Here is a 26,674-nt window from a genome sequence, read left to right as displayed (position 1 = left end):
CCAATTATGGTTATTAGGAAAGTGCCGCTCCAAATCGGAAACCTCGTTATAGGATCTAGCGCGCTTGAATTTGAGGCGGTGTGTGTTTTTGTAAATTAATCGACCCTACTTGATCATACTACAGTGTCGCACAAAAGCATCAAGAGTAGCAGATCTGCAAGCTCGAAACCCCAGGCACAAAGTGATGCGTTTCGAGCTTGACAATCTGCTCCTTTCGCCACTTTTTTTTTTTTAATTTGAATCCTGAAAAGTAGCAGTTTTAGACATATGCGGTTTCACTGTCTATAATACAGGTCTGTAACCACTTAAAAACCTATACTTGGTAAACTAGACCTGAGCTGTCTCTGTACTTGGACAGTTTTCTTTCTGTCTACCAAATCTCTTTTCTAGAAATAGTCAATCTACTGTACTACACTAGAAGCTCACAGTCACAAGGCATCACGTTGTAACCTTAGGTCGCCTTCACACCACAAAGCTTTACTGCGATTAAAACGAATCCTGCTGCACATTGTCGGAAAGTGCGCTTCGTTTGGCAGGTGTGAATCCTAATGCGCATCAAAGAACTGCATTCTACTCCGCCAAAAAGCGGGGGTTTCGCTTCGCTTCCAATCGCACTTGATTTCGATTCGGTGCAGGTGGGAATGCAATCAGCAGCAAATAAAGGAAATGAAGGTAAACACAGTTGGAGACGGAGAAGGGATATACTGTACATTTTACGCAAAGTCCGTTTGACCCGCTGCGTCTATCCCGTTTAACCGTGGATAGACGTGGGCAAATAAGGAGACTGAAGCCCTCATTGAAATATGAGGACGAGTACATTAATCAATTGCTTTAGGAAACGCATAAAAAACACTGTAGTGTACAGAATATTCAGTCCGTCTGTGCATAAACATGGAGTGTTGTCACTGTGTGGGGAGGGAGTGGGAACTTTCTTCATGTCGATAAACTTGTAAACGGAGGTCGGATTAATTTTGTGCTGCTGTCTGCGCTGTGCCTCCACATGCCCAAAAGAACAGTGCGTGTGCAAGCGTGAGAGAGAGAGAGACGTCTAGTCCCTGACACACTTTACCCTAATTTTACGTCCTAACTATTACTCAAAGTATTATTTTAACACCATAGATTTCACTGTGTAGTTTATGAATGGAACGCTTTGATGAAGTTCCCTGCTGCGTTTACAATTGCTGCGGATGACGGCACAGTGTGAAGGCAAACCGCAGCAAATTAATATGCAAGAATCCAAACTTCTCCGCCCATTCGCATCGAGTCTACCGAAGTATTAGGTGTGAATGCGACCTTATACAGTAGATCTGCTATTTTTGAGCCCCTCAAAAATATACACAGGTTTAATGTTTGTCTTTAGTTCAATGTTTGTTTTGTAACGCATTGACAATGAAGGGAAAATGTACGTCATATTGTCTCTTTATTGTTAATGGCGTTTAATGTTTGCACCGTTTGTTCTACATCCCCTAATCAACATGAGTTAGACTTTAATATATTAGCGCCCCTCACTTCACACGGGTGTGATTTTTGTATAGCATGCCCCCCCCCCCAGTATATGGATGCTGGGGTTCATGTAGTTAATACAATATACAGAAACTGTACATACGTGTACTGTAGATTTCATCATCGGCAACGCTAGTATTCGCTCACCAGCCGGCCCTGTCGGGCAAGTTAAACGGCGGAGACTGCCGGCTATGGCAGAGCGGGCTGTGACAACCGGGCCGCAGGCATCTGTCTGTAGGCATTTCATTGAGTGTCTAATTCGAGGCAGCAGGGAATTCATTTGGAGCGGCTTTAATTAGGAGCTCTGTGGAAAACAAACGCCCGGCGCAAACAGCTGAAGGAAAGTCTGGCGATCTGTCTCGGCCATCTTCTACACTCTACAGTATGTGCAACAACCTTTGTGATAGTTGCACCGTGTTTCTGTTGTGATTCAAGTGCTGAATTTCGAATTGTTCAATATTAGGGCTGCAACTATCGGCTATCTGATTCTATCCATTGCTTTTTCGATTGTGTGCATTATTGGGTGCATTATTGGGCTTTATATCAAATTATATCATTGCTGTGGGGCAGAAAAGACTAGAAAAAGTGCTCCTCCGAGCTTTAGGTCTCCGCTTGGTCAGATGGGTTATTGTGGGCAATCAATGTTGAATTCAACCCTTATAGAGGTGAGTGGACTCTGTAGAGGTTGAGGAGGGATTCAAGTTGATTGGTGCAATTATTTGGCGCTATTTATAGGCCAATGTGAAAAGGGTGGCATTTCTTCCTCGGCCACGTGCATGCAACGTTTCACAGCAATCAAATCATGATTTGAGGCATTTTGTTCAAAGCGAACCACTCCTGCAAACTTCAGCTGGCAATTTTAGCCAATCAGGATGAAATAGGAAAAACGTAGGCTGCAGATCCATCTTGACACACACACACACACACACACACACACACACACACACACACACACACACACACACACACACACACACACACACACACACACACACACTCACACACTCACACGGACGCACAGGGGCAAAAACTGTCTTGGTCATGCCTTTGTCATGGCGGATACAATAAGTAAATGGATCAAAGGCAGTGGTAAACCGAAAGGTTTTTAGTTGTGTTTTAAAATAAATAAGAGTGGCAGCAGACCGGCAGTTTTCTAGGAGTTTGTTCCAGATATGTGGTGCATAAATGCTGCTTCCCCACATTTATTTCTTGTTTTATTCAACGTTGGGTGAAATAGAATGCAGGCCATGCCTCAATAAAATAGAAAGAAAGAAAAAAAAACAGGTAATAGCTTGTTGAAACCAATCTAGTGAAAGTGAGCTTTTCGGTGTGACATCGCCACACTCTTGTCACCCCACTTTGATGGCACCCAAGTCCTCCTCATCACCCGTAACATCAGGGATTCCATATGTGCCGGTAGACGGGTTCACCTGACCTTCTATCGATTCCACTCTATGACTTCCCTGCGGTGACATTCACATTCCAGCCCGAATCAATGGCGCCGCAAGATTGATGTGTCTGTAGATTTTTTTTTAATTTTTTCGAAAAGTTCCAGGGCTCCTTCTTTCGTTCGAAGGTCACCTGGGGGGGTGGGGGAGCTAGCCGGACGAGTCACACAAGCTCAATATCTGGAGCTAAAGAGCTGAAGAAGAAGGAAAAGAAAATACGGTGAAGAAATGGCAACACACCGCTGGCCTGCAGCTGGAGGCTTGAAAGTACTTCCAATAAGAAAGGCCCTCCTTTGTGTTGTCAGGCCCCAAATTCATCAATTATTTTTGCATGAACGCATCGCTACTGCTTGGTCTTGCTCTGCTAGGGCGGAACAATGATATATAAGAATATCTCTTCATTCAGCCAAATTTCCATGGAGGTGTAATGGAGAGTGATTCTGTTGGGGCGATTCATCAGATATGTCGCAGCTCTCGCCTTTTCCATTTTACTTGGTGAATGAATGATATGCAAGCTTTGTAACCCCCTCTCTGACTCCATTTCCTTTCCGCGGCGGCTAATCTTGTCCCATCAGCGGCTACCAGCTGTGCCCTTTACCCCCTGCCAGGTTGTGCCTCTGTTGATAAAGGAGCCACCGGCGTTAAAAGGGAGGTCCACCGCACCGACCGGCCCCACCGCCTCGCGGCGGGATCACTGGCACAAAGTCATTGCTCCCTCCCTCTCTGAAAAGCACTGGTGCGTAAACGGACACAGTGTGTGAGAGGATGATGCATGTGCATTGTTGCTGTCGGGTGGAAACCTCATTATGTCAAAAGAAAAAAGAAATATATATATACGTATATATATATATATATATATATATATATATATATATATATATATATATATATATATATATATATATATTTTTTTTTAGATGTTGTTTTGGTCTTTTTCTGGCTTTATTGATTGTGTAATAATGATTGTTTGACAGGAAATGGGGAGTGAAACCCAGGGGATCGGGACTCGAACCCATGATACGCTGTCAGGCTGGATTAAAATTAGCGGTGGCTGGACAGCCACGACAGCCGTCCGGGCCCGGATCTGCTATTTCTTTATGTTTTTGTGTGGCACCGTAGTTTAATCAAGTAGGGCATGAATTCACCCAAAAATACACAAAGAAATTACAATATGGAGATATTCTCAGTTTGCTTTCGAGTTGCCCAAACGGCAAGTGCACATTTGAGGGAGGTGTCTGCTATTAACAACACAAGATTAAACTAGAAAAAGTGCCCTTCAGGGCACAGGTCTCCACCAGGATAGGAATGTAGGACATTGCAGCTTGCCTTCATCTGGTGGTTGGATAAAAGGGCAACAAAAGTAAATTATCCACAGATCCGTGCAGTTAGAGGTAAAAACAATTTTCGGCCAGTTATAGCGCCACCTTGAGGCTGAGTTGAAATTGTTCATGTGGCATTTCGTCCTCGGCCTAGTGGGAATGTGCGTGCACAATTTCACGGAAATCACGCGATGTGTTCATGATTTGCAGCATTTTGTTTGAAACTGAGCACTCCTGTGAACTTTGGAAGACAATCTTAACCAATCAGGATGGAGTCTGAGAAATCTGAAAGACCGGTTTCGTTGAATGGCTCTAGAGAGACTGTGTACCAATTTGCGTGATGTTTGGACAAAATCTGTAGGTGTACTTTGCAAAAACTTGTTTTGCACAAAGCGGCCTCCTGGTGGCGCTATAACAGGCCGTTCTGGAAAGTTTGGGGCAGAGGTTCATCGTTGGCATCCAGGGAGTGTGTGTGCAAAATTTGGCATCGACCGGGTTAACGGTGGCCGAGATTAGCTGCTCACGGACACACACACGGACGGACGGAGTGCAAAACATACTCTCCCCCCATGCCTTCGGCCTGGTGGAGACAATAATTCAGTATTTAGGAAATCCACAGACAGAGTTAACCACTTTCAATTTAGAAAAATATTTTTAAGAAGCAGGATCGGCTATTTTGTTTGCTTTTCTGTGACAGTATAGTATGACAAAGTATGGCATTCATGTATATTACTATGGAACTATACATACAAGGTTTCTGCCTTGGGGTTTCCCCCATGCCAGGCCGTGGCAGCGCCTGATAATGATGTTGGGGTTATTTGGCGAGCGGAGTGGTGGCTCGACTCGCTGCTAAATGGTGGGACACGGGGGGGGGGGGGCTGCTTTCTTATCGAGTCCTGTATTTAATGAAGCTGTGCAGCTAGACTGTGTGGGTCAGCCCACTGCCACACATAGGCCGGTTGTCACTGTATGCCCACTGCAATGGTCTGTCCTGCATAATGTAACGTAGCCTGCTGTCGTTTTAACACTAGCATGTCTGAAATAAAATCACTACTAATAAGACTGCTAAAGGTCAAGATGACCGTGTTTTTCGTGCAATTCCATTGGCTACTCTCTCTTCACACCTCTCCCCCCGCGGCGGGGGGGTTGACGACTTGCCATTGTCTTGTAAATGTCACATTCCAACTTCATTGCAGCAACTAACTACAGGACGACTTAAGTTATTATTTTTTTCATTTCAGTTTACCAAACTATAATTATAGTGACGGTGTGAGCGCTATATTGAATACCCTTGCGCAGCAAACACTGTCCGTATTGAGCAAATAAAATAGGCTACCACACGTTATTGTATAACAGCCAGAGCTAGGCACATTGCTCAGAGTCAGACGAAATACGACATTGAGTTATATATTGTCATTTTTATATAGAGGGGGAAACATTATAGGCTACGCGTGTGTTATCGATGTAATTAATATATATTTGATTGATTGTGCCAAAGAATCGCATGCAACCGAACATGCAAACGAAAAAGTTTCGGAGCTGATAAAACACTTTCCGACTTTGTTTTACTTTTGGGTAGGCTAGAATTGCGTGTGTGTGTGTGGGGGGGGGGGGGGGGGGGGAACTCTGCAGATGTATTTATTTTCCCCAGATGGTCTAAAAATGAGTTACTTTGACCAACGTATTACCAATCTTGTACAGCATTGCTCACGAAAGCAACACCCATGACCCAATAGCCTTCTATAATCTATATAATTCTGTGCATATAGCAGCACAGTTTATATATACACCATAGGATAGACCAAGTCATGTGACGCATCACCGCCACAAATAGTGCTACAGCGTTATCTAAAATGCACTTCCGCATACCTCACCGGCAGTTACTTGGATATTTACATCATGCCACCGAGGCTCCGTGAGCAGCACTGAGAGAGGGAGAGAGAGGGAAATGGCGTTTAATGTTTGTTTTACATCACCATTACATAGTGCTGCCAGAATTGGCCAAAAATGACGTTCGAATATTCCTTTTAATTTCCGGTCCTGAATCGGCTGTGGTTGGTGCTGAGAAATGCGCTCTCTTGTGAGATCAATTGAATGATTCATAATTATCTTAATAGCCTAATTATTAATTTATATTTGCGGCTTTCGCCTTTATTTTATATTCTATTATAGAGGGACAGACAGTAGGCTGACAAGAAATGGGGTAGAGAGATGGGGGAGTGACATGCAGTAAAGGCCGGAGTCGAACCCGCGGCACACTGCCAGACTCGGGCTAATAGCCACGTTTTTGTATAATGTTTTAGTTTAGATACAATTTGGAGAACAGAGACGCATCGCTCCAACGATGTGCACATCGTGCGGTGCACTGCTGTAATAGAAGTTCTTGCATCGACATGAAAGGGGAAATAATCAAAGCAATAGCAATGCATTTGTTTTTGGTCTAAATCAAATTAAGGTGTCACAGAGGGAGCTTTACCGTGAGAGTTAACTTATTTATTCTTCATTGTATGCCGGTGTCGCGTGGCAAATATAACCAAGTAATCAAAGCTCACAACGCATTGCATCAATGACGCATTTTAACTTTTAACTTGGCTCTCGTTTACCCATGGCACCGTCGTATGATTGCTGTCATGGCCGTACCTTAAAGCTACCTGATTTATGGCAAAATAAATGGTTATGGCAAAACTTAACTTAAATAATAATCACTAGTATGGGTCCATAAAACACTTATTCAGCTCTTTTTAATGCATTAATTGCATACACTATTCTGTGATATATTTTCTGCCTATTTGGGTCGAAACCGAATAGGCCGAAAATGCACTTTTAGCCATTTTCTGCAGAATATTTTCTGCATCCAAATATTTGGTGCATCACTACCACAAATTACACACATAAAGACCCCCAGGAAATATTGAACCAATGATATTAAAAAGCATTAACAAGTATTAAAAAGCGCTTCTGACAGAACCTCGTAACCCCATTTGCAAAAAGGGTGAAATGTCCCTTTAAACAAATGAATGCATTGGAAACAAATCACACACGTGTGAAGTGAGTGGCACTATCATCATACATCACGTTCCGTGCTCAGCCAATGAAATCATCACATTCCGTGCTACAAACACAAACGCACAACGTTGTGCATAGGAGGGGCTCAAAAATGGAGTTAGGTGGTTCCCGCCTGACATCGACAATATACTGTATCTACCACATACAGCATCACATAAACATATCAGCGGGGGATTGATGGCGATGGCCCGGCCTGGGGGAACATCCAATGTTTACAGATTGACTCATTGACTCGGCTTCATCCTACACCAGCTGCATGCAATAAACACCAGGCTAATTATGCACTACATTGCTGCGGATCGATATTTAATAGTGGTGCACAGGTTGACCTCTTGTGCAGGAATGCTCACTTATTTGCCTTTGCTATGCATATTCATTATCTATCGTTCGCAGTCATATTACCGGTAATAAATCATATTTTTGTCTGCATTTGTTTCAGCCCAGTCATTCAAAGAATTCTCCCAACTCTTGAGCACTGTGGAAGAAGAGAGAAGGCGCCTGGTAAGAACGCAGTTTTTTCGTTGCATTATTCTTCCAGTGATGCTTTGGCTATGTTGTAATCATCCTCGTTGCTGCGATAACGGGCCGACTGTCTTGTATTAAAAGTCTTCTTTTCAAGCTCAAGAAGAAAAGTGTATGGAAATAGTTTGGACAAGCGGTTCTCAACCTTTTCTCAATCTTGGAAGTCTTGGAAACGTTTGCGGCCCACACATCTGACCATCATCCATCCATCAGATGTCCTAATGTTTGAAAATAATCCATGATCGGCCAGTGAAAAAAAGTAAGAAGAACACAGGTGACCGTAGCATGCCACCATTGCCCATAGCGTTCCATTGTAGGGACATTACCCAGCGGCCCCCAGAGGCAAGCGTGATCCAAACGTGTGACGTGTCACAAAGTAGCCACGGAAAACCTTATGTCTCATAAGTTATTAAAACCGCCCTAAAAGCAGTGGCGTATCTGCAATAAGGTGAGGCCAGGCAGCCGCCTGGCCAAATCCATTTCTGCAAACACCAGACCTGAGAACTATTAGTGGGCACTGGGCAGCGATTGGCCATTGCACGTAGAGCACGACCCTCAATCACCCATTGGAATGCAAATGCATGCCTTTCAGCCTTTGTAGTACTTGTCTGGCAGGTATATCTCTTTTGAAAACCTTTAGTCCTTCTGATTGTGTGGGGAGGGGGGGAGACGACGACAACAACACATCTTGTCTGCCCAAAATGTAATTCCTGGAAACGCTACTGCCTACAAGATCTCGTGGACGTTCTACGTTTACTGGTTCTAGATCTCACCAGTTTGTTGCAGGGACAGAGAAAAGTCGATGATAAAGTCGATTTCCTCCTGATTTGTCTCTCTGAGAAAGGTTGGAGATAATAGACTCCAACCTGCTTATGGTCTCCTAAAAATGCGGCCACCTACTTCACTTTACTTGGATACAAGAAATAATCCAGGGATGGCATTTTTTATTGTAATTTTATGTTGTCTTTGTCGCTGGTGTGGACAAAGTGTCGGTGTGATGAATCTGGCCTCTTCGCTACACACACACACACACACACACACACACACACACACACACACACACACACACACACACACACACACACACACACACACACACACACACACATACTTAACTTGAGGAGCTGTTGAACTGTATGTTTGAGGAAGATAATGCAGAACCTGGATTTTCATACTGTGGCGAACCGCAATGTTAGTGCATGCAGTGCATAAGCGAACAAAAGCAGATTCTGCAAACACAAACACAGTACTGAATATTTCAACTACTGGCTTCAGTTAGATTCTAGTGTAGATTTATTCCTCACACACACACAATTACAGTCGTACTTAATCATACTAGAAGCATGCAGTAGAAGGTCACACAAAAGTAGCAGATCTGCAACTACCGCTACTTTTGCTATTTTGTGTTTAGTTTTTTACTGCTACTTTTGCTATTCTTTATTTAGTTTTTAATCCTGAAAACTAAGTAACTTCTTGTCTTGTTGTCCACCTGTTTTTAAGTAACAGGAACACAGACAACTTAGTAACATTTAGGGAAGTCTAGTTTGGGAAGTCCAGTAGTCCACTGGTGCCCCGGTTCCTTAACGGGGCTCCAGATGGTCTCAGTTCCCACCTACATAATGCAGAGTTGGTAACCAAACGCTCTCAAGAGTTTTAAACTCTTTAGACTATTTTAAGTACTTAATTTACAAGAAGTCTAGACTATTTTAAGTACTTAATTTACAAGAAGTCTACTCTACACAATTAGAGAATGTAGAATACATTTTGATCAATGCCTGTTGTCTCTCCTAATGGTACCAATACATCATGGAATTGTGGACGAAATCCTATTCGACGACAACATAATATTCTAAGACTTGGGTTTGAGAGGCCAAATCTCATCAAATGGCGGTCCGTGGCTCAAATGCAGAATGAATAATGGGCCTTGGTATGAAATGGGTTGAAATCCGCTGCCTTAGTGCAATGCATAAATAACATACCCAGCGGCCCACAGAGGCAATCGTGATGCTTTATTTTATCCCCTTCTTTCTGTTTGCCTGTGTATGTTATTATGCTTTGTAAATGTGAAGCACTTTGGTTCGACCTTGGTCGATGTAAATGTGCTATATAAATAAAGTTTGATTTGATTTGATTTGATACACTGGAGGCTGAAATCTTTAGCAGACAGTACTCGGGTAGAATGGACATTGTGATTTTCTTTTTTCTTTTGCTTAGTTTATATGTGCGTATTGTGGCGATATCAGCACAAGACAGACACAAGAGGGAAAACAATGCACAGGTGTGATAGACACCCCAAGAGGCTTGCAAAAAAACAAAATAAACAACACACCCACATTTAAAAGAGTCAGGGAATACTGCAAAATAATCAAAACAAAAACAATTCAAGAGATGACAGGCAGAAGGATAACATAAATGTGAAAGCTAAAGCTAAGCTGAAACAGCCCTCATGCAGCTGTGTGTGTGTGTGTGTGTGTGTGTGTGTGTGTGTGTGTGTGTGTGTGTGTGTGTGTGCGTGTGCGTGCGTGCGTGCGCATGCCCGCACTCTTGCAGAGGTGCATTGGCTCATTTTCCCAGTTAAACACTGTATTTCATTGTTGTCTGGCAGAAACCTCTCATCTCCATATACACTTATATACTTATATATATAAGTGTTTGTGTTTTTTCTAAATGAATGCCCTACTTGACCATACTACAGCGTCACACAAAAGCAGCAGATCCACAAGCTTGAAACACGGAAAAAGTCGAAAAAAATACATTTGTGACTTTAGTCGACCAAAACTAGACCAAAACTAAAACATTTCAGGTCACTAAAATATAACTAAAACTAAATATAATGTTATTCAAAAGACTGACTAAAAGGCTTGTTGTCCTGCTCCTGTGATGCACCAGGCTTGCCTACGTTTAGCTGAGGAGCGGCGGTAGACTCCCTCCCTTTCTTTTCATGATTACTTCATACTTTGTCTGTGTGGACACACGGCAACGTTCTGCTTGGTGCCAGTGGATTGACCACTTCTCAGACAGACATGTACTGAGGTCATGAGAAGCTGCTGCACTTGACCCCACCCCCTCACCCCTCCAGGCTAAAAAAATTACAAACATCTAACAAGACTGCGTTATAAATCTAATGCATTGTACTGCACTTTGAGCGCCACAGCAATCACTTAGGAACATTTGGTGTGTGTGTGTGTGTGTGTGTGTGTGTGGGGGGGGGGGGGGGGGGGTCTGGACACATGAATGGAATATAAACACTAATAATGAATCATTTGGCGTTCATGTTCAAAGCAATAATAGTCTGCTACATAAAATACATTTTGTCTTGACTGCATTAACTGTAATTGGTGTTGTCAGGGAGAATCTGCATATGACCAAAACAATACTATTACCATAACTACTAACTGTTTAGTCTAGTACTAGACACCATGGAGAACACAGGATGTACATTTTAAAGAGGGAGAGTGGTTTGACCTCAACCCTTTGTACGTTTATTTTATTTTATTTTATTAAGATAGTGGAAAGATGAGACGGAGGGCGTAGATGGAGCAATGTGTAACCCATTTAAAAAAATGTAAGTGCATTGTTATTATGGCCATCTCTGTACTTTTGCCTACTTTCTATATCACTTTATATCTTGAAGTGATTGCTTTGAACTTATCAAAGCACTAACGACAATCAGAGACAGTGAAAATAATTGTCATGTCGACGTCATCCACCTGTGGTATTTGGGAAATGCCAGCTCTCATCCTGTTAAACTATGTTAAAATCAGGTCATTCATTGGCATGAAAGACATTTTGTTTTAATGCTTCTCAGCAGTGGCCTTTCTGGGTGTACTTGCACCCTAGGCTAGTGGTTCTCAAAGTGGGGCCTGGGGATCCTCAGGTACCTGAGGGGGTACCTCAGGGTCCCCGCATTAAAATTGCTTAATTGCATCAAAATTTCACTTTAAACCTATTTTCTTGATTAGAGTGCCTGTTGTGAATATCAACACTAGTGTGGATAATCCAATATTATGATGATGATGATGATGATGAGGGACTTGCAATTATATTGCAGTAAAGTAAAAGTGGAAATTGTGATGAGCTATAAACTCAAGTAAAGTATACTGCCTTACAAAGCCAAAGTGCAGATAACCAATTACCTAAAGAACACATACAACTAGAAAAAGTGCTCCTCAGGTAGGTTATTGTGGCTTACTGGTGGCGCTATGATATACCAATGTGAATAGGGTGCCATATCTTTGTGCACCTTTCACGGCAATTGGGAAAGTGTGGGATTTCTTCCTTCTAGTGGGAATGTGCATGCAAAATGTCACGTAAATTGCACAATGCGTTCATGATTTGGGGCATTTTGTTCAAAACGGACGAATCCTGCAAACGTTGGAAGGCAATCAATCAAGGTAATCAGGATGGAATATAGAAAATCGGACAGATCCGTGTTGATCACATGACTATGGAGATCCTGTGTACTAATTCTTGGGAGTAATAGCAAAAGTGTTTTACAAAAATCGGCCTCATGGTGGCGCTATGACAGGCTGATCTGAAATATTCGGGGCAGAGGTTCTGCTCTGGCATCCAGGGAGTGTGTGTGCATAGTTTGGCAGTGACCGGGCCAACTGTGTCAGAGATTAGCTGGCCGCAGACAGATGGACAGAAGGACACATGGACACACGGACAGACAGGGTGCAAATCATGATTGATTGATTGAATACTTTATTAGAAAGATATGTAAACCTCACAGAGGACAGTCAAACACTAGTCTAAAAGGATAGCACCGAAAGTCATAATCATGGCATGGAAATAAAAATAATAAGTCTCCACAGTCTTGCCTCCGGCCTGGCAGAGACAACAACGAGAGAGTCAAGGACCCCAAAATGTATTTGGCCGCGGACGGACACCCATCTGAAAATATTTAGTGCCAGATTTATATTATAATAATATAATAATAATATTTTCCTGGTTCCCTGGCAACACCTTTTTAAATGGGAATTTGGGGGTCCTTTAATTGACACGAAAAAGTTTGCTTTTTCCACCACTTTGTCCACCACTGACGTGGTTGCGGGTTGGAGATTTTGGAGTTTATTTCTGCCTGTTTGATGAGTGACACTTTAAAAGCAGCAGAGAAAAGGAAGCCGCTGTGTTGACCGTAGCAGTGTTGCTGTTGCAGCAACAATGACCTCTCTCTAGGTCGTCCTCAGACGAGCCCTCCATTGTCGTTTCCAGTCATCCCGATTCTCCATACATCCGGCCAGTTCGTTGGTACTTTGCACTCCTGCATCGCTCTTGAGTACATCCACGTATGTTAGCGTGGGGCGTCCTCGTGATCGATGCCTGTGTGTTGGTTCCCAGAGCACCAGTTTGCTGGCTGGCAGTTCTTGATGCCTTTGGCAGTGTCCTGCTAGTCTCATTCTCCTGGCTGCTATTTTCTGGCTCACCCTTGGTAATCCCCCATACAGAGTCTTGTTAGTGACATGTACAGTCATGCTGATGTTAAGTACTGCACGCAGCATTCAACAATTACCTCCCTAAAATAGAATTCCCTCCAAAAATATTAAATAAAACAACAAAAGTAACAGTCTGTTGCACTTCCCTCGGCCAAGACACTGCCGGGAATTCTCACAGCGGTGAGAGATTGATGGTTAGAATAGAACCGTGGTTCTCAAAGTGTGGTCCAGGGACCCTCTGGGTTCCCCTCCAGGGGGTCCCCAGCAAACGTAGTTGATGTAGCATCACAATCATTTTAACCACCTTATCCATTTACATGTTAGCTATTAAAAAGAAATACTATGGGGGGACCAGACAACTACAATTTGGAAGTCCTTGACATGAAATGGTTTGAGAACCAATGCTCTAGTTCACATACATGGGGATGAAATGGCAGGTGGAGAGAATGACAGGTTTCTATTTCCCACCTCAAGATAGTCATGGTAACCACAGATGGTGTTATTACGTGACAGTTGCTCTGAGTCTTTGAGGAATCTTTTTGGCTCATACTAACATTTGCATTGGCCTTCAAAGACAAATATTGTACTTTTGAAATGGCATACTGTATCTTCACACTCCCATTTACTTTGAGATGTGAGCATGTAGATGTGCTAGTTTTACTGGTATTGATATGTTTTAATTGTTTTGGAAAATGGCTAAATTTCATTGCATTGATATTAAAAAATAATGTGTACTTTATAATGTGTGCTTTTGAATACTTAAGCATTTTTTAAATCTGTCCAGTAGCCTACTTTATTGACCTGAGGCCGAATAAAAAAATAAATAAAATCTTTTAATCTTAATCCTAAAAGTTTTCTAAAAAAAACTATGTTTCTGTCAGTGGTGCTGCTCAACCTTTTTCATGTCAAGGACCCCCAAAAAAATATGTAATTGGCCACCGACCCCCATCTGAAAATATGTTCTTCCGGCGACCCCCCAGAAGCAAAGATTTTAGTTAAAGATGTTTGTTAATATGTTTGTATAATATTCAAATTTTTGCACCACATTTTCAAGATGTTTCTAAAGCGAGCTTGTAAATCTGCTATTTTTCAATATAATGGAGGGAAAGGAAACCAGCTTCACAATGCGAGTATTTATACAAAAGGTGAATTAAAGAATGAAGTAACAAATGTTTACAAAATAGGGATCAAACTCAAAAGAAAGCACACTGAAAAGAAACCTAGCAAACAGACACAAATTAACACTACAACTAAAGTAAACCTATTCGTTTCCGAAGGGAATAAACTAAGAATCGAACACTTGTCAAAAGTCCACAGTTAGTGTGGCGACTGGGAGAGAGAGGATTCTGGCCTGTCAGGAACAGACTGACTGATATAGTAGGTGAGCAGGGAGAGCCATGGTCAGGGGCACTCCCTCAGTCCGACAGCCCTTCAGGGTTGATCACTCCCTGACAGACAGGCTGGCTTCTCTATAGGTGTGAGGATTAGAGGAAACACAGGCAACCACCTACCCCCACCCTAGTACTGTGTATCCCTGATAGTAATGTGAGAACTCTAATATAATATAAAATAAAAAAATATATAAAAATATATAAAATATAAATATGTATATGTATTTAAAATTAACAAACAAATATATACATATCTATAATAACTCACAAGTAATACTAATACTCATAACAATAAATATGATCCCCGATCATCACACTTGACTAAAGTATTACATAATGCTTAAAACACCAAAAGGGGTTCCCCTCCTGAATGGTTTAACTACTTAAATTATACACTATACAAAATGGTAAATTTATATAGTGCTTTACATATATTGTGCATTACATTCACCCATTCACAAACACACTAGGCAACATTCATGTCATATTATTGACTTAAAATATAAAATACAGCTCCGCGGTATTCCATGCCTCACTCCTGGTACCTCTCTCCACCAATCAAAGGAAGACGTTGAACTTGACCCATGTGAGACATTTGCTCTGTCAATCATGACCAAGTGGAACCCCCTCAAGGTGACTGGTGGTCCCCGGATCACTGCCGTAGTGTAAAGTATTGCTTAGAATGTTGAGAGCCACTGGTCGTACCACTTTGTTCCCAATGGTAAGAGAGCGAGTTACACAGGGGATTTTACACCACCCATCGCACCACTGTGGTGCATTGTTAGCTTGGATTCACTTCTTTTCACCAAGGCTCACTATTGTATGGTGGAGCTTTAACCACTTAAACCAGCATATTGTTGCTGTCAGGCAGAAACCTCTTAGATCCATATCCTAACGTTTTGTGTGTGTGTCCCTCCCTCCCCGTAAATTCATGCTCTACTACTGGATCATACTTCAGTGTTACACAAAAGCATCAAAATGAGAAGATCCTCAAGCTCGAAATGCAGCGCAAAGTGACTCATTTGATCTTGCAGATCTGCTCATTTTTCTGTTTTTGAATTTGAATCCTGAAAAGTAACAGAAATTTCCACCCAACAGAGATATACTTGACCATGATCCCCCAAGGCTCTGTAAAATATCCACTACTTATTTTCCATCAACACCAAATATCTTTGCTGAAAATCGCAGATCTGCAATCTCACAGTCAAATGTGCATGAGCTTGTCAAATTAGCCAATCAAATTTGGATGTCACGTCTTGTGAAATGTGTTGGCCAGTCGGATGTCACATCTTGTTGGCCAATCAAATCCGGAAGTTATGCTTCTAGCATTCATGCAATCACAATTTTAATATAAGAGGAACTTCTAAAAACAGTGTATGTGAATCCAGATACTAACACTACTGTTATCAGTTGATGTGTGTGTGCTTTTGTGTAACAATTGACAGTTGATGTCAATGACCATCATTAGCAGAGGTTTTGAAATACTGCAAGGTGTTGTTTTTTTATGTTGTCGGCGGTTTGAAGCCTTCCTATGAAGTAATGCCAAATCATTTGGCAGTTATTTTAGCTGTTGAAATTACATTCTATTTGTTTTGCTACGGCTAATAAGGCTGTGTGTGTTCTGGAAAAAAGAGTCATCAAACATGTAATATGGTTTTATTTGACTGTAATAATCCAAATGCAAGCTATTAAGTGGTGAGATATCAGCTGGCTGTAAATCAGGCCAAATCCAACTACTATTCAAATATCATCGCTAACAATAGCAATAATCCTAGGACCTTATTCAAAATAATCAACTCTTGTCACTTCATCCCCCACTATTACACACATTGATCCGTCTCCAGAAGATTATTTTTAATCTTTAATCATCACCTTCCTCTATCCCTGACAATTCAATCCCACCCAATTCTCCTTTTCCTCTCAATCAATTTGAACCCACCACTGCTAAACTTATCATCAGCACAATGTCAAAGATGAAATCCTCTTCCTCCCAACTCGACATCATCCCTACATCTTTCCTCAAGGAGATCTCCAACATACTTGCTCCCACAATCCTCTCTATAATAAACAACTCTATAGTTTCTGGTCTCTTTCCCTCCTCATTTTAACATGCCTCTGTTCAGCCCCTTCTTAAAAAAGCTGGTCTTGATCCCCATCTCCCCTCTAATTACAGACCGATCTCAAAACTGTCCTTCCTCTCTAAATTGCTAGAAAGGATTATCTCGACACAGCTCATTGACCACCTACAGCACAACAATTAGTTTGAGACCTTCCAATCTGGCTTTAGATCCCTCCATAGCATAGAAACAGCATTAGTGAAAGTCACCAATGACCTACTCATGACTCTAGATGCTGGTGACTCCTCTATCCTGGTCCTTCTCGACAATAGTGCGGCTTTCGACACCGTGGATCACACGATTCTTGTGAATCGCTAGAGTCATGGGTGGGTCTTGGTGGCACTGCCCTCCAACTCAAAGCCTCTGACTCCAGTTGCCTATCCTCCCTTAAAGCATGCCTGGTGGATACCGGTATTCACTCATGGATGTCTCAAAACTTTTTACAACTAAATTCTGATAAATCTGAGATTATTCTGTTTGGTCCCCTTAGTTAAAAATCCACAATTCTAGACAGTCTTGGCCCCTTGACAACAAATGTGTCTCCCGTTGCAAGAAATGTGGGTGTCCAATCTGACTAAGAACTCCGCTTTAGGGGTCACGGTGGCACAGTTAGTAGTGCTGTCGACTCACAGCTAGAAGGTCCTGGGTTCGATTCCTGCTCGGGACGCTGTGGAAGCTGGCGGCGTGTTTCCTCCTCCGTGTCATCAGTGCCCATACCCGAAGGCGGGTTTGGCGAAAGGGCCTTTCTGTGTGGAGTTTGCATGTTCTCCCCGTGTCCCCTAGGATAGGTACCCTCACAAAAAACATGCATTAATCCTGGTCACTAAACTGCCTCCCCCTGGCCAGCCGGGGCGCCTGATGGAGGGGAAAGGAATTGGTTGGAATAACGTGTTCCTTCCACGCGCTACGTCCAACCAGGGAAACTCCCCCCTGTCAGGTGTAAAGGAGCAACTTGGACACTCAGGCATGAAGGAAGCATGAGTTAAAGTCCGTTGCTCTCCCCTTGTCCCCCATATATGGGGACTAGGTTGGTGGAGGGTGTGTAGAGCCCAGGATCACATTAGATGATTGACACAGGGGTGAAAAATGGGTTACAAAATCGTGGGATAAAAATATATATAAAAAATAAATTAAAAAAAGAACTCCGCTTTGAACATCAGGTCAAAAACTTTGTACAAACTTGCTCCATGCATATAAGAAACATCCACAAGATAAAATCCTTTCTTTCTTCTAGTAATCTTAAGACTGTTGTGAATGCTTTGGTATACTCTCATTTAGATTACTGTAATGCTCTGTACTCCGGACTCAACCAAAACTTGATACATCGCCAGTAGTAGTAAGGGGTACTATTATTCCCCAGGGACCTCGATGTCCAATTTCGGCATTCTCAGGGCACTCCCTAGAGGGTGGGCGTGGCCTAACCCTTTTTTCCGATGACGTCATTATATTGATTTTGCTGATTGGAGTTTCCGGTATCTGAGGATCTAATCATATTGATCGTGTTTGGGTGGACTTTGCCAGTTTGGCAGTTAGTGTCAGCATTGTTATCTTTGGTAATCAGTGGTCATTAGTTCAAGCTGTGATGGAATTATATTTATTTAGACCATAAGGCTAGCGTTAATCAGTGAAACTAATTTTCGCCTCCTCTCAGATCTATTGTTGGGAGTTAAGCTGTGTGTGTGTGTGTGTGTGTGTGTGTGTGTGTGTGTATGGTATTGATTCTATCTGGGGTGTGTGGGCCTGGGATCAATAGTTCGTATATGGACCCTGTCAGGGACATGCTTTTCCTGGGGGCTGTGTGAGTGTGTGTGTGTGTGTGTGTGTGTGTGTGTGTGTATGGTATTGATTCTATCTGGGTGTGTGGGCCTGGGATCAATAGTTCGTATATGGATCCGATGCCAATTGTGTCTGGGACAATATCACATCTCTTACGTACCATGATCTCACTGAAATATTTACCCAGCTCAGCAGCGGCCGCAGACCTGACTGTAACTCCGCATTTTAACTATAGGTTATGCACATTTTGTCATTTTTACAAGTTGCAGCATTAAACTATCATTTCATTTTTGACTGTTATAATGTGGTTATATTCACGTAGAAATGTATGAAAGAAGTGAATACAATTCCAAATCTGAAAACTTTAATATTTGTAGAGATGTTTGCAACAACAGTGCAAAGTATCCAAACAGAACAACATAACAGTGCAATGTATGCAGAACAGTAAATAATATAATGGAACCAAAATAATGTAAAATATATAAATAATAGCCTGAATGCGCACTATACTGGCTCCACCAGACCATAGGATGCATAGGGTAATCTCATGGAAGTATAGAAGAAGGTTAGTTATTTACCAGTATTATATAGTCCATAAATCTAGCCAATAATCATTGGTGCCAAATTTTCACGTGTTTTCTAAGCTATGAAAGTATGACGATGTGTTAAGGCACAATGATGCAAAAGTAGCAGATCTGCATTTCTCACAATATGTCAGTCGTAGGACTCTCCACATCTATGCCCATTACTATTATCTCAACAGACCTCCACCTAGAGCCCCTGTTTCTGTATCTTTCACTCCATATTACACCCCGGTTGAGTACGTTAGATACCTACCATTTATAAATGTCTCTGACTACCTTCATTGGTTTGCTCGTCGATATGCCTCTATCAACTATGTTCCTATGAACTCTGTAAATCGGAGAGTTAAATCAGTAAAAGACTGTTGAATATTGAGTGATTCCAGACATTTATACGTGAGGTGCTAGTAAATATGCTAGTAAACACATGAATATAGTGTTTTTGTATCCATGATTTACTATCGATGTCTGTAATATGATAGAATCAAATAATGTTTACTGTGATTAAGCTCATGTGGTCGGTATATTCTATACATTTAGCGAGTGTAAGGACTCAAGCATTGAGACACATGATGTTTCATGGGGTATGTGTGTGTGTGTGTGTATGTGTGTGTGTGTGTGTGAGTGTGTGTGTGTGTGTGTATGTGTGTTTGTGTACGGTATATGGTGTATGGTGTTTGTGTTTGTATGCGCGTGTATGTGTTTGCGCACGGTATGTGATGTACGGTGTTTGTGTGTGTGTGCATGTGTGTGTGTGTGTGTGTGTGTGTGTGTGTGCGTGTGTGTGTGTGTTTGTGTACGGTATATGGTGTACGGTGTTTGTGTTTGTATGTGGGTGTATGTGTTTGCGTACGGTATATGATGTACGGTGTTTGTGTTTGTGTGTGTCTGTGTGTGTGTGGGTGTATGTGTATGTGTTTGTGTGCGGTATGTGGTGTACGGTATGTGTGTGTGTGTGTGTGCGCGTGTGTGTCTGTGTGTGTGTGTGTGTGTGTGACGGCTGATGTTCAGGTATGCTCAGACATGTTTGACCAACTTGAGCTGTGATGGGGGCAATAATAATGATTGGTATACGATTACTTAGATCGGTGTATACAGTATGTAATACATACTTACATAGATTAGTTAGATAGTTTTTGTTACCATCTCGCAATATTTGACTTTTGATATGGATATAATTTCATTAACTGGAGGCATGGTTGGTGGAATCCTAAAGGGTGCATATCTATATGCCACTATACGGGACTGTCCCTGTTTGCAACATGTTTAAAGTAATCACGTATAGCATATTGACGTAACCTGTATATTCATGCGTATAATTTCCTGTCAACCAACATTAGCATGCATTCATACTAGTTTTAAGTATATACGTATGATATACTTAGATTTTTTGCATGGTTCAGGTTGTCTTAATGGTTTGTTTTAATGTATGACATGGGTTATTTTATGGTATGTGATGTGGTGTTTTGTGACATTTGCATGGTTCAGGGTGTCTTAAGGTTTTGTTTTAATGTATGACATGGGTTATTTTTGGTATGTGGTGTGATGTTTTGTGACATTTGCATGGTTCAGGTTGTCTTAATGTTTTGTTTTAAGGTATGACTTGGATTATTTTGGTACGTGATGGTGTATTTTGTGAGTTTTGCATGGTTCAGGGTGTCTTAAGGTTTTGTTTTAATGTATGACATGGGTTATTTTGGTACGTGGTGATGTATCTTGTGACATGTGCATGGTTCATGGTGTCTTAATGTTTTGTTTTAAGGTATGACTTGGGTTATTTTTGGTATGTGGTGTGGTGTTTTATGAGTTTTGCATAGTTCATGGTGTCTTAAGGTTTTGTTTTAATGTATGACTTGGGTTATTTTGGAACGTGGTGTGGTGTTTTATGAGTTTTGCATGGTTCAGGTTGTCTTAAGGTTTTGTTTTAATGTATGACATGGGTTATTTTGGTAGCTGGTGGGGTATTTTGTGACATATGCGTGGTTCAGGGTGTCTTAAGGTTTTGTTTTAATGTATGACATGGGTTATTTTTGGTATGTGATGTGGTGTTTTGTGACATTTGCGTGGTTCAGGGTGTCTTAAGGTCTTGTTTTAATGTATGGCATGGGTTATTTTATGGTATGTGATGTGGTGTTTTGTGACATTTGCATGGTTCAGGGTGTCTTAAGGTTTTATTTTAATGTATGACGTGGATTATTTTTGGTATGTGTGCTGTATTTTGTGACATTTGCATGGTTCAGGGTGTCTTAAGGTCTTGTTTTAATGTATGGCATGGGTTATTTTATGGTATGTGATGTGGTGTTTTGTGACATTTGCATGGTTCAGGGTGTCTTAAGGTTTTATTTTAATGTATGACGTGGATTATTTTTTGGTATGTGTGCTGTATTTTGTGACATGTGCATGGTTCAGGTTGTCTTAATCTTTTGTTTTAAGGTATGACTTGGATTATTTTGGTATGTGGTGTGGTGTTTTGCGACATTTTGCATGGTTCAGGTTGTCTTATGGTTTTGTTTTAATGTATGACTTGGATTATTTTTGGTACGTGGTGGGGTATTTTGTGAGTTTTGCATAGTTCATGGTGTCTTAAGGTTTTGTTTTAATGTATGACTTGGGTTATTTTTGGTATGTGGTGATGTATCTTGTGACATTTGCATGGTTCAGGTTGTCTTAATGTTTTGTTTTAAGGTATGACTTGGGTTATTTTGGAACGTGGTGGTGTATTTTGTGACATTTGCATGGTTCAGGTTGTCTTAAGGTTTTGTTTTAATGTATGACATGGGTTATTTTGGTAGCTGGTTGGGTATTTTGTGACATATGCGTGGTTCAGGGTGTCTCAATGTTTTGTTTTAATGTATGACATGGGTTATTTTCGGTATGTGATGTGGTGTTTTGTGACATTTGCATGGTTCAGGGTGTCTTAAGGTCTTGTTTTAATGTATGGCATGGGTTATTTTTGGTATCTGGTGTGGTGTTTTGTGACATTTGCATGGTTCAGGGTGTCTTAAGGTTTTATTTTAATGTATGACGTGGATTATTTTTGGTATGTGTGCTGTATTTTGTGACATGTGCATGGTTCAGGGTGTCTTAATCTTTTGTTTTAAGGTATGACTTGGGTTATTTTTGGTATGTGGTGTGGTGTTTTGTGACATTTTGCATGGTTCAGGTTGTCTTATGGTTTTGTTTTAATGTATGACTTGGATTATTTTTGGTACGTGGTGGGGTATTTTGTGAGTTTTGCATAGTTCATGGTGTCTTAAGGTTTTGTTTTAATGTATGACTTGGGTTATTTATTTTTTTTGGGTATGTGATGTGGTGTATTTTGTGACATTTGCATGGTTCAGGGTGTCTTAATGTTTTGTTTTAAGGTATGACTTGGGTTATTTTTGGTATGTGGTGTGGTGTTTTGTGACATTTTGCATGGTTCAGGTTGTCTTATGGTTTTGTTTTAATGTATGACTTGGATTATTTTTGGTACGTGGTGGGGTATTTTGTGAGTTTTGCATGGTTCATGGTGTCTTAAGGTTTTGTTTTAAGGTATGACTTGGGTTATTTATTTTTTTTGGGTATGTGGTGTGGTGTTTTATGAGTTTTGCATAGTTCATGGTGTCTTAAGGTTTTGTTTTAATGTATGACTTGGGTTATTTTGGAACGTGGTGGTGTATTTTGTGACATTTGCATGGTTCAGGTTGTCTTAAGGTTTTGTTTTAATGTATGACATGGGTTATTTTGGTAGCTGGTGGGGTATTTTGTGACATGTGCATGGTTCATGGTGTCTTAATTTTTTGTTTTAAGGTATGACTTGGATTATTTTTGGTATGTGGTGTGGTGTTTTATGAGTTTTGCATAGTTCATGGTGTCTTAAGGTTTTGTTTTAATGTATGACTTGGGTTATTTTGGAACGTGGTGGTGTATTTTGTGACATTTGCATGGTTCAGGTTGTCTTAAGGTTTTGTTTTAATGTATGACATGGGTTATTTTGGTAGCTGGTGGGGTATTTTGTGACATGTGCATGGTTCATGGTGTCTTAATTTTTTGTTTTAAGGTATGACTTGGGTTATTTTTGGTATGTGATGTGGTGTTTTGTGACATTTGCATGGTTCAGGGTGTCTTAAGGTCTTGTTTTAATGTATGGCATGGGTTATTTTTGGTATCTGGTGTGGTGTTTTGTGACATTTGCATGGTTCAGGGTGTCTTAAGGTTTTGTTTTAATGTATGACAAGGGTTATTTTGGTAGCTGGTGGGGTATTTTGTGACATATGCACGGTTCAGGGTGTCTTAATTTTTTGTTTTAAGGTATGACTTGGGTTATTTTTGGTATGTGATGTGGTGTTTTGTGACATTTGCATGGTTCAGGGTGTCTTAAGGTCTTGTTTTAATGTATGGCATGGGTTATTTTTGGTATCTGGTGTGGTGTTTTGTGACATTTGCATGGTTCAGGGTGTCTTAAGGTTTTGTTTTAATGTATGACAAGGGTTATTTTGGTAGCTGGTGGGGTATTTTGTGACATATGCACGGTTCAGGGTGTCTCAATGTTTTGTTTTAATGTATGACTTGGGTTATTTTTTTTTTTGGTATGTGATGTGGTGTTTTGTGACATTTGCATGGTTCAGGGTGTCTTAATGTTTTGTTTTAATGTATGACATGGGTTATTTTATGGTATGTGATGTGGTGTTTTGTGACATTTGCATGGTTCAGGGTGTCTTAAGGTTTTGTTTTAATGTATGACTTGGGTTATTTTTGGTATGTGGTGTGGTGTTTTGTGACATTTGCATGGTTCAGGTTGTCTTAATGTTTTGTTTTAAGGTATGACTTGGGTTATTTTGTTACGTGATGGTGTATTTTGTGAGTTTTGCATGGTTCAGGGTGTCTTAAGGTTTTGTTTTAATGTATGACATGGGTTATTTTGGTACGTGGTGATGTATTTTGTGACATGTGCATGGTTCATGGTGTCTTAATGTTTTGTTTTAAGGTATGACTTGGGTTATTTTTGGTATGTGGTGTGGTGTTTTGTGAGTTTTGCATGGTTCAGGGTGTCTTATGGTTTTGTTTTAATGTATGACATGGGTTATTTTTGGTATGTGATGGTGTATTTTGTGAGTTTTGCATGGTTCAGGGTGTCTTAAGGTTTTGTTTTAATGTATGACATGGGTTATTTTGGTACGTGGTGATGTATTTTGTGACATGTGCATGGTTCATGGTGTCTTAATGTTTTGTTTTAAGGTATGACTTGGGTTATTTTTGGTATGTGGTGTGGTGTTTTGTGAGTTTTGCATGGTTCAGGGTGTCTTATGGTTTTGTTTTAATGTATGACATGGGTTATTTTTGGTATGTGGTGTGGTGCTTTGTGAGTTTTGCATGGTTCAGGTTGTCTTAAGGTTTTGTTTTAATGTATGACTTGGATTATTTTTGGTACGTGGTGGGGTATTTTGTGAGTTTTGCATGGTTCAGGGTGTCTTAAGGTTTTGTTTTAATGTATGACTTGGGTTATTTATTTATTTTTTGGTATGTGATGTGGTGTATTTTGTGACATTTGCATGGTCCACGGTGTCTTAAGGTTTTGTTTTAATGTATGACAGGTATTATTTTGGCATGTGATGGTGTGCTTTCTGAGTTTTGCATGGTTCACGGGGTCTTAATGTTTTGTTTAAGGTATGTATTGTATTATTGTGGTGTATTATGGTGTGTTCGAGCAGGTTGACCATCTGTTTGACCAGCTGTTGATTACAGACGTCTCCATCAAATTGGGGAAGTGAAACCAAATCGAAAGAGGAAGTACCACGTGGAGTAGTCGCAACTGTCAATCTGAAAGTGCCATCAAACAGAAGAAATCTGATTAAATCTGAGATTATTATTATTATTATTATTTTTTACAATAGGCCAATTTGAAAACAATGCCATTCAAGGTATACAAAACAAATGGCATTGTTTTCAAATTGGCCTATTGTAAAAAAAAATAATAATAATAATAATAATAATCTCAGATTTAATCAGATTTCTTCTGTTTGATGGCACTTTCAGATTGACAGTTGCGACTACTCCACGTGGTACTTCCTCTTTCGATTTGGTTTCACTTCCCCAATTTGATGGAGACGTCTGTAATCAACAGCTGGTCAAACAGATGGTCAACCTGCTCGAACACACCATAATACACCACAATAATACAATACATACCTTAAACAAAACATTAAGACCCCGTGAACCATGCAAAACTCAGAAAGCACACCATCACATGCCAAAATAATACCTGTCATACATTAAAACAAAACCTTAAGACACCGTGGACCATGCAAATGTCACAAAATACACCACATCACATACCAAAAAATAAATAAATAACCCAAGTCATACATTAAAACAAAACCTTAAGACACCCTGAACCATGCAAAACTCACAAAATACCCCACCACGTACCAAAAATAATCCAAGTCATACATTAAAACAAAACCTTAAGACAACCTGAACCATGCAAAACTCACAAAACACCACACCACATACCAAAAATAACCCATGTCATACATTAAAACAAAACCATAAGACACCCTGAACCATGCAAAACTCACAAAACACCACACCACATACCAAAAATAACCCAAGTCATACCTTAAAACAAAACATTAAGACACCATGAACCATGCACATGTCACAAAATACATCACCACGTACCAAAATAACCCATGTCATACATTAAAACAAAACCTTAAGACACCCTGAACCATGCAAAACTCACAAAATACACCATCACATACCAAAAATAACCCATGTCATACATTAAAACAAAACCATAAGACACCCTGAACCATGCAAAACTCACAAAACACCACACCACATACCAAAAATAACCCAAGTCATACCTTAAAACAAAACATTAAGACACCATGAACCATGCACATGTCACAAAATACATCACCACGTACCAAAATAACCCATGTCATACATTAAAACAAAACCTTAAGACACCCTGAACCATGCAAAACTCACAAAATACACCATCACGTACCAAAATAACCCAAGTCATACCTTAAAACAAAACATTAAGACAACCTGAACCATGCAAATGTCACAAAACACCACACCACATACCAAAAATAACCCAAGTCATACATTAAAACAAAACCTTAAGACACCCTGAACCATGCAAATGTCACAAAACACCACATCACATACCATAAAATAACCCATGTCATACATTAAAACAAAACATTAAGACACCCTGAACCATGCAAATGTCACAAAACACCACATCACATACCAAAAAAAAAAATAACCCAAGTCATACATTAAAACAAAACATTGAGACACCCTGAACCGTGCATATGTCACAAAATACCCCACCAGCTACCAAAATAACCCTTGTCATACATTAAAACAAAACCTTAAGACACCCTGAACCATGCAAATGTCACAAAACACCACACCAGATACCAAAAATAACCCATGCCATACATTAAAACAAGACCTTAAGACACCCTGAACCATGCAAATGTCACAAAACACCACATCACATACCAAAAAT

General features: G+C 40.6%; 1 protein-coding gene across 2 annotated transcripts in view; it reads left to right on the top strand.

Annotated features, from left to right (window-relative positions):
* Positions 1 to 26,674, top strand: part of arhgap42b (Rho GTPase activating protein 42b) — a 151,104-nt gene that overhangs the window by 37,079 nt on the left and 87,351 nt on the right. For both annotated transcript variants that reach the window (XM_083773472.1, XM_083773471.1), the window contains one exon: positions 7,776 to 7,837. In XM_083773472.1, coding sequence (XP_083629598.1) covers positions 7,776 to 7,837 — 62 coding nt within the window. The remainder of the gene's footprint in view (positions 1 to 7,775; positions 7,838 to 26,674) is intronic.

This window comes from Protomyctophum parallelum, assembly GCF_964188405.1.
Source record: "Protomyctophum parallelum genome assembly, chromosome: 9".
Classification (NCBI taxonomy): Eukaryota; Metazoa; Chordata; class Actinopteri; order Myctophiformes; family Myctophidae; genus Protomyctophum; species Protomyctophum parallelum.
This window is presented reverse-complemented; position numbering and strand designations above follow the sequence as displayed.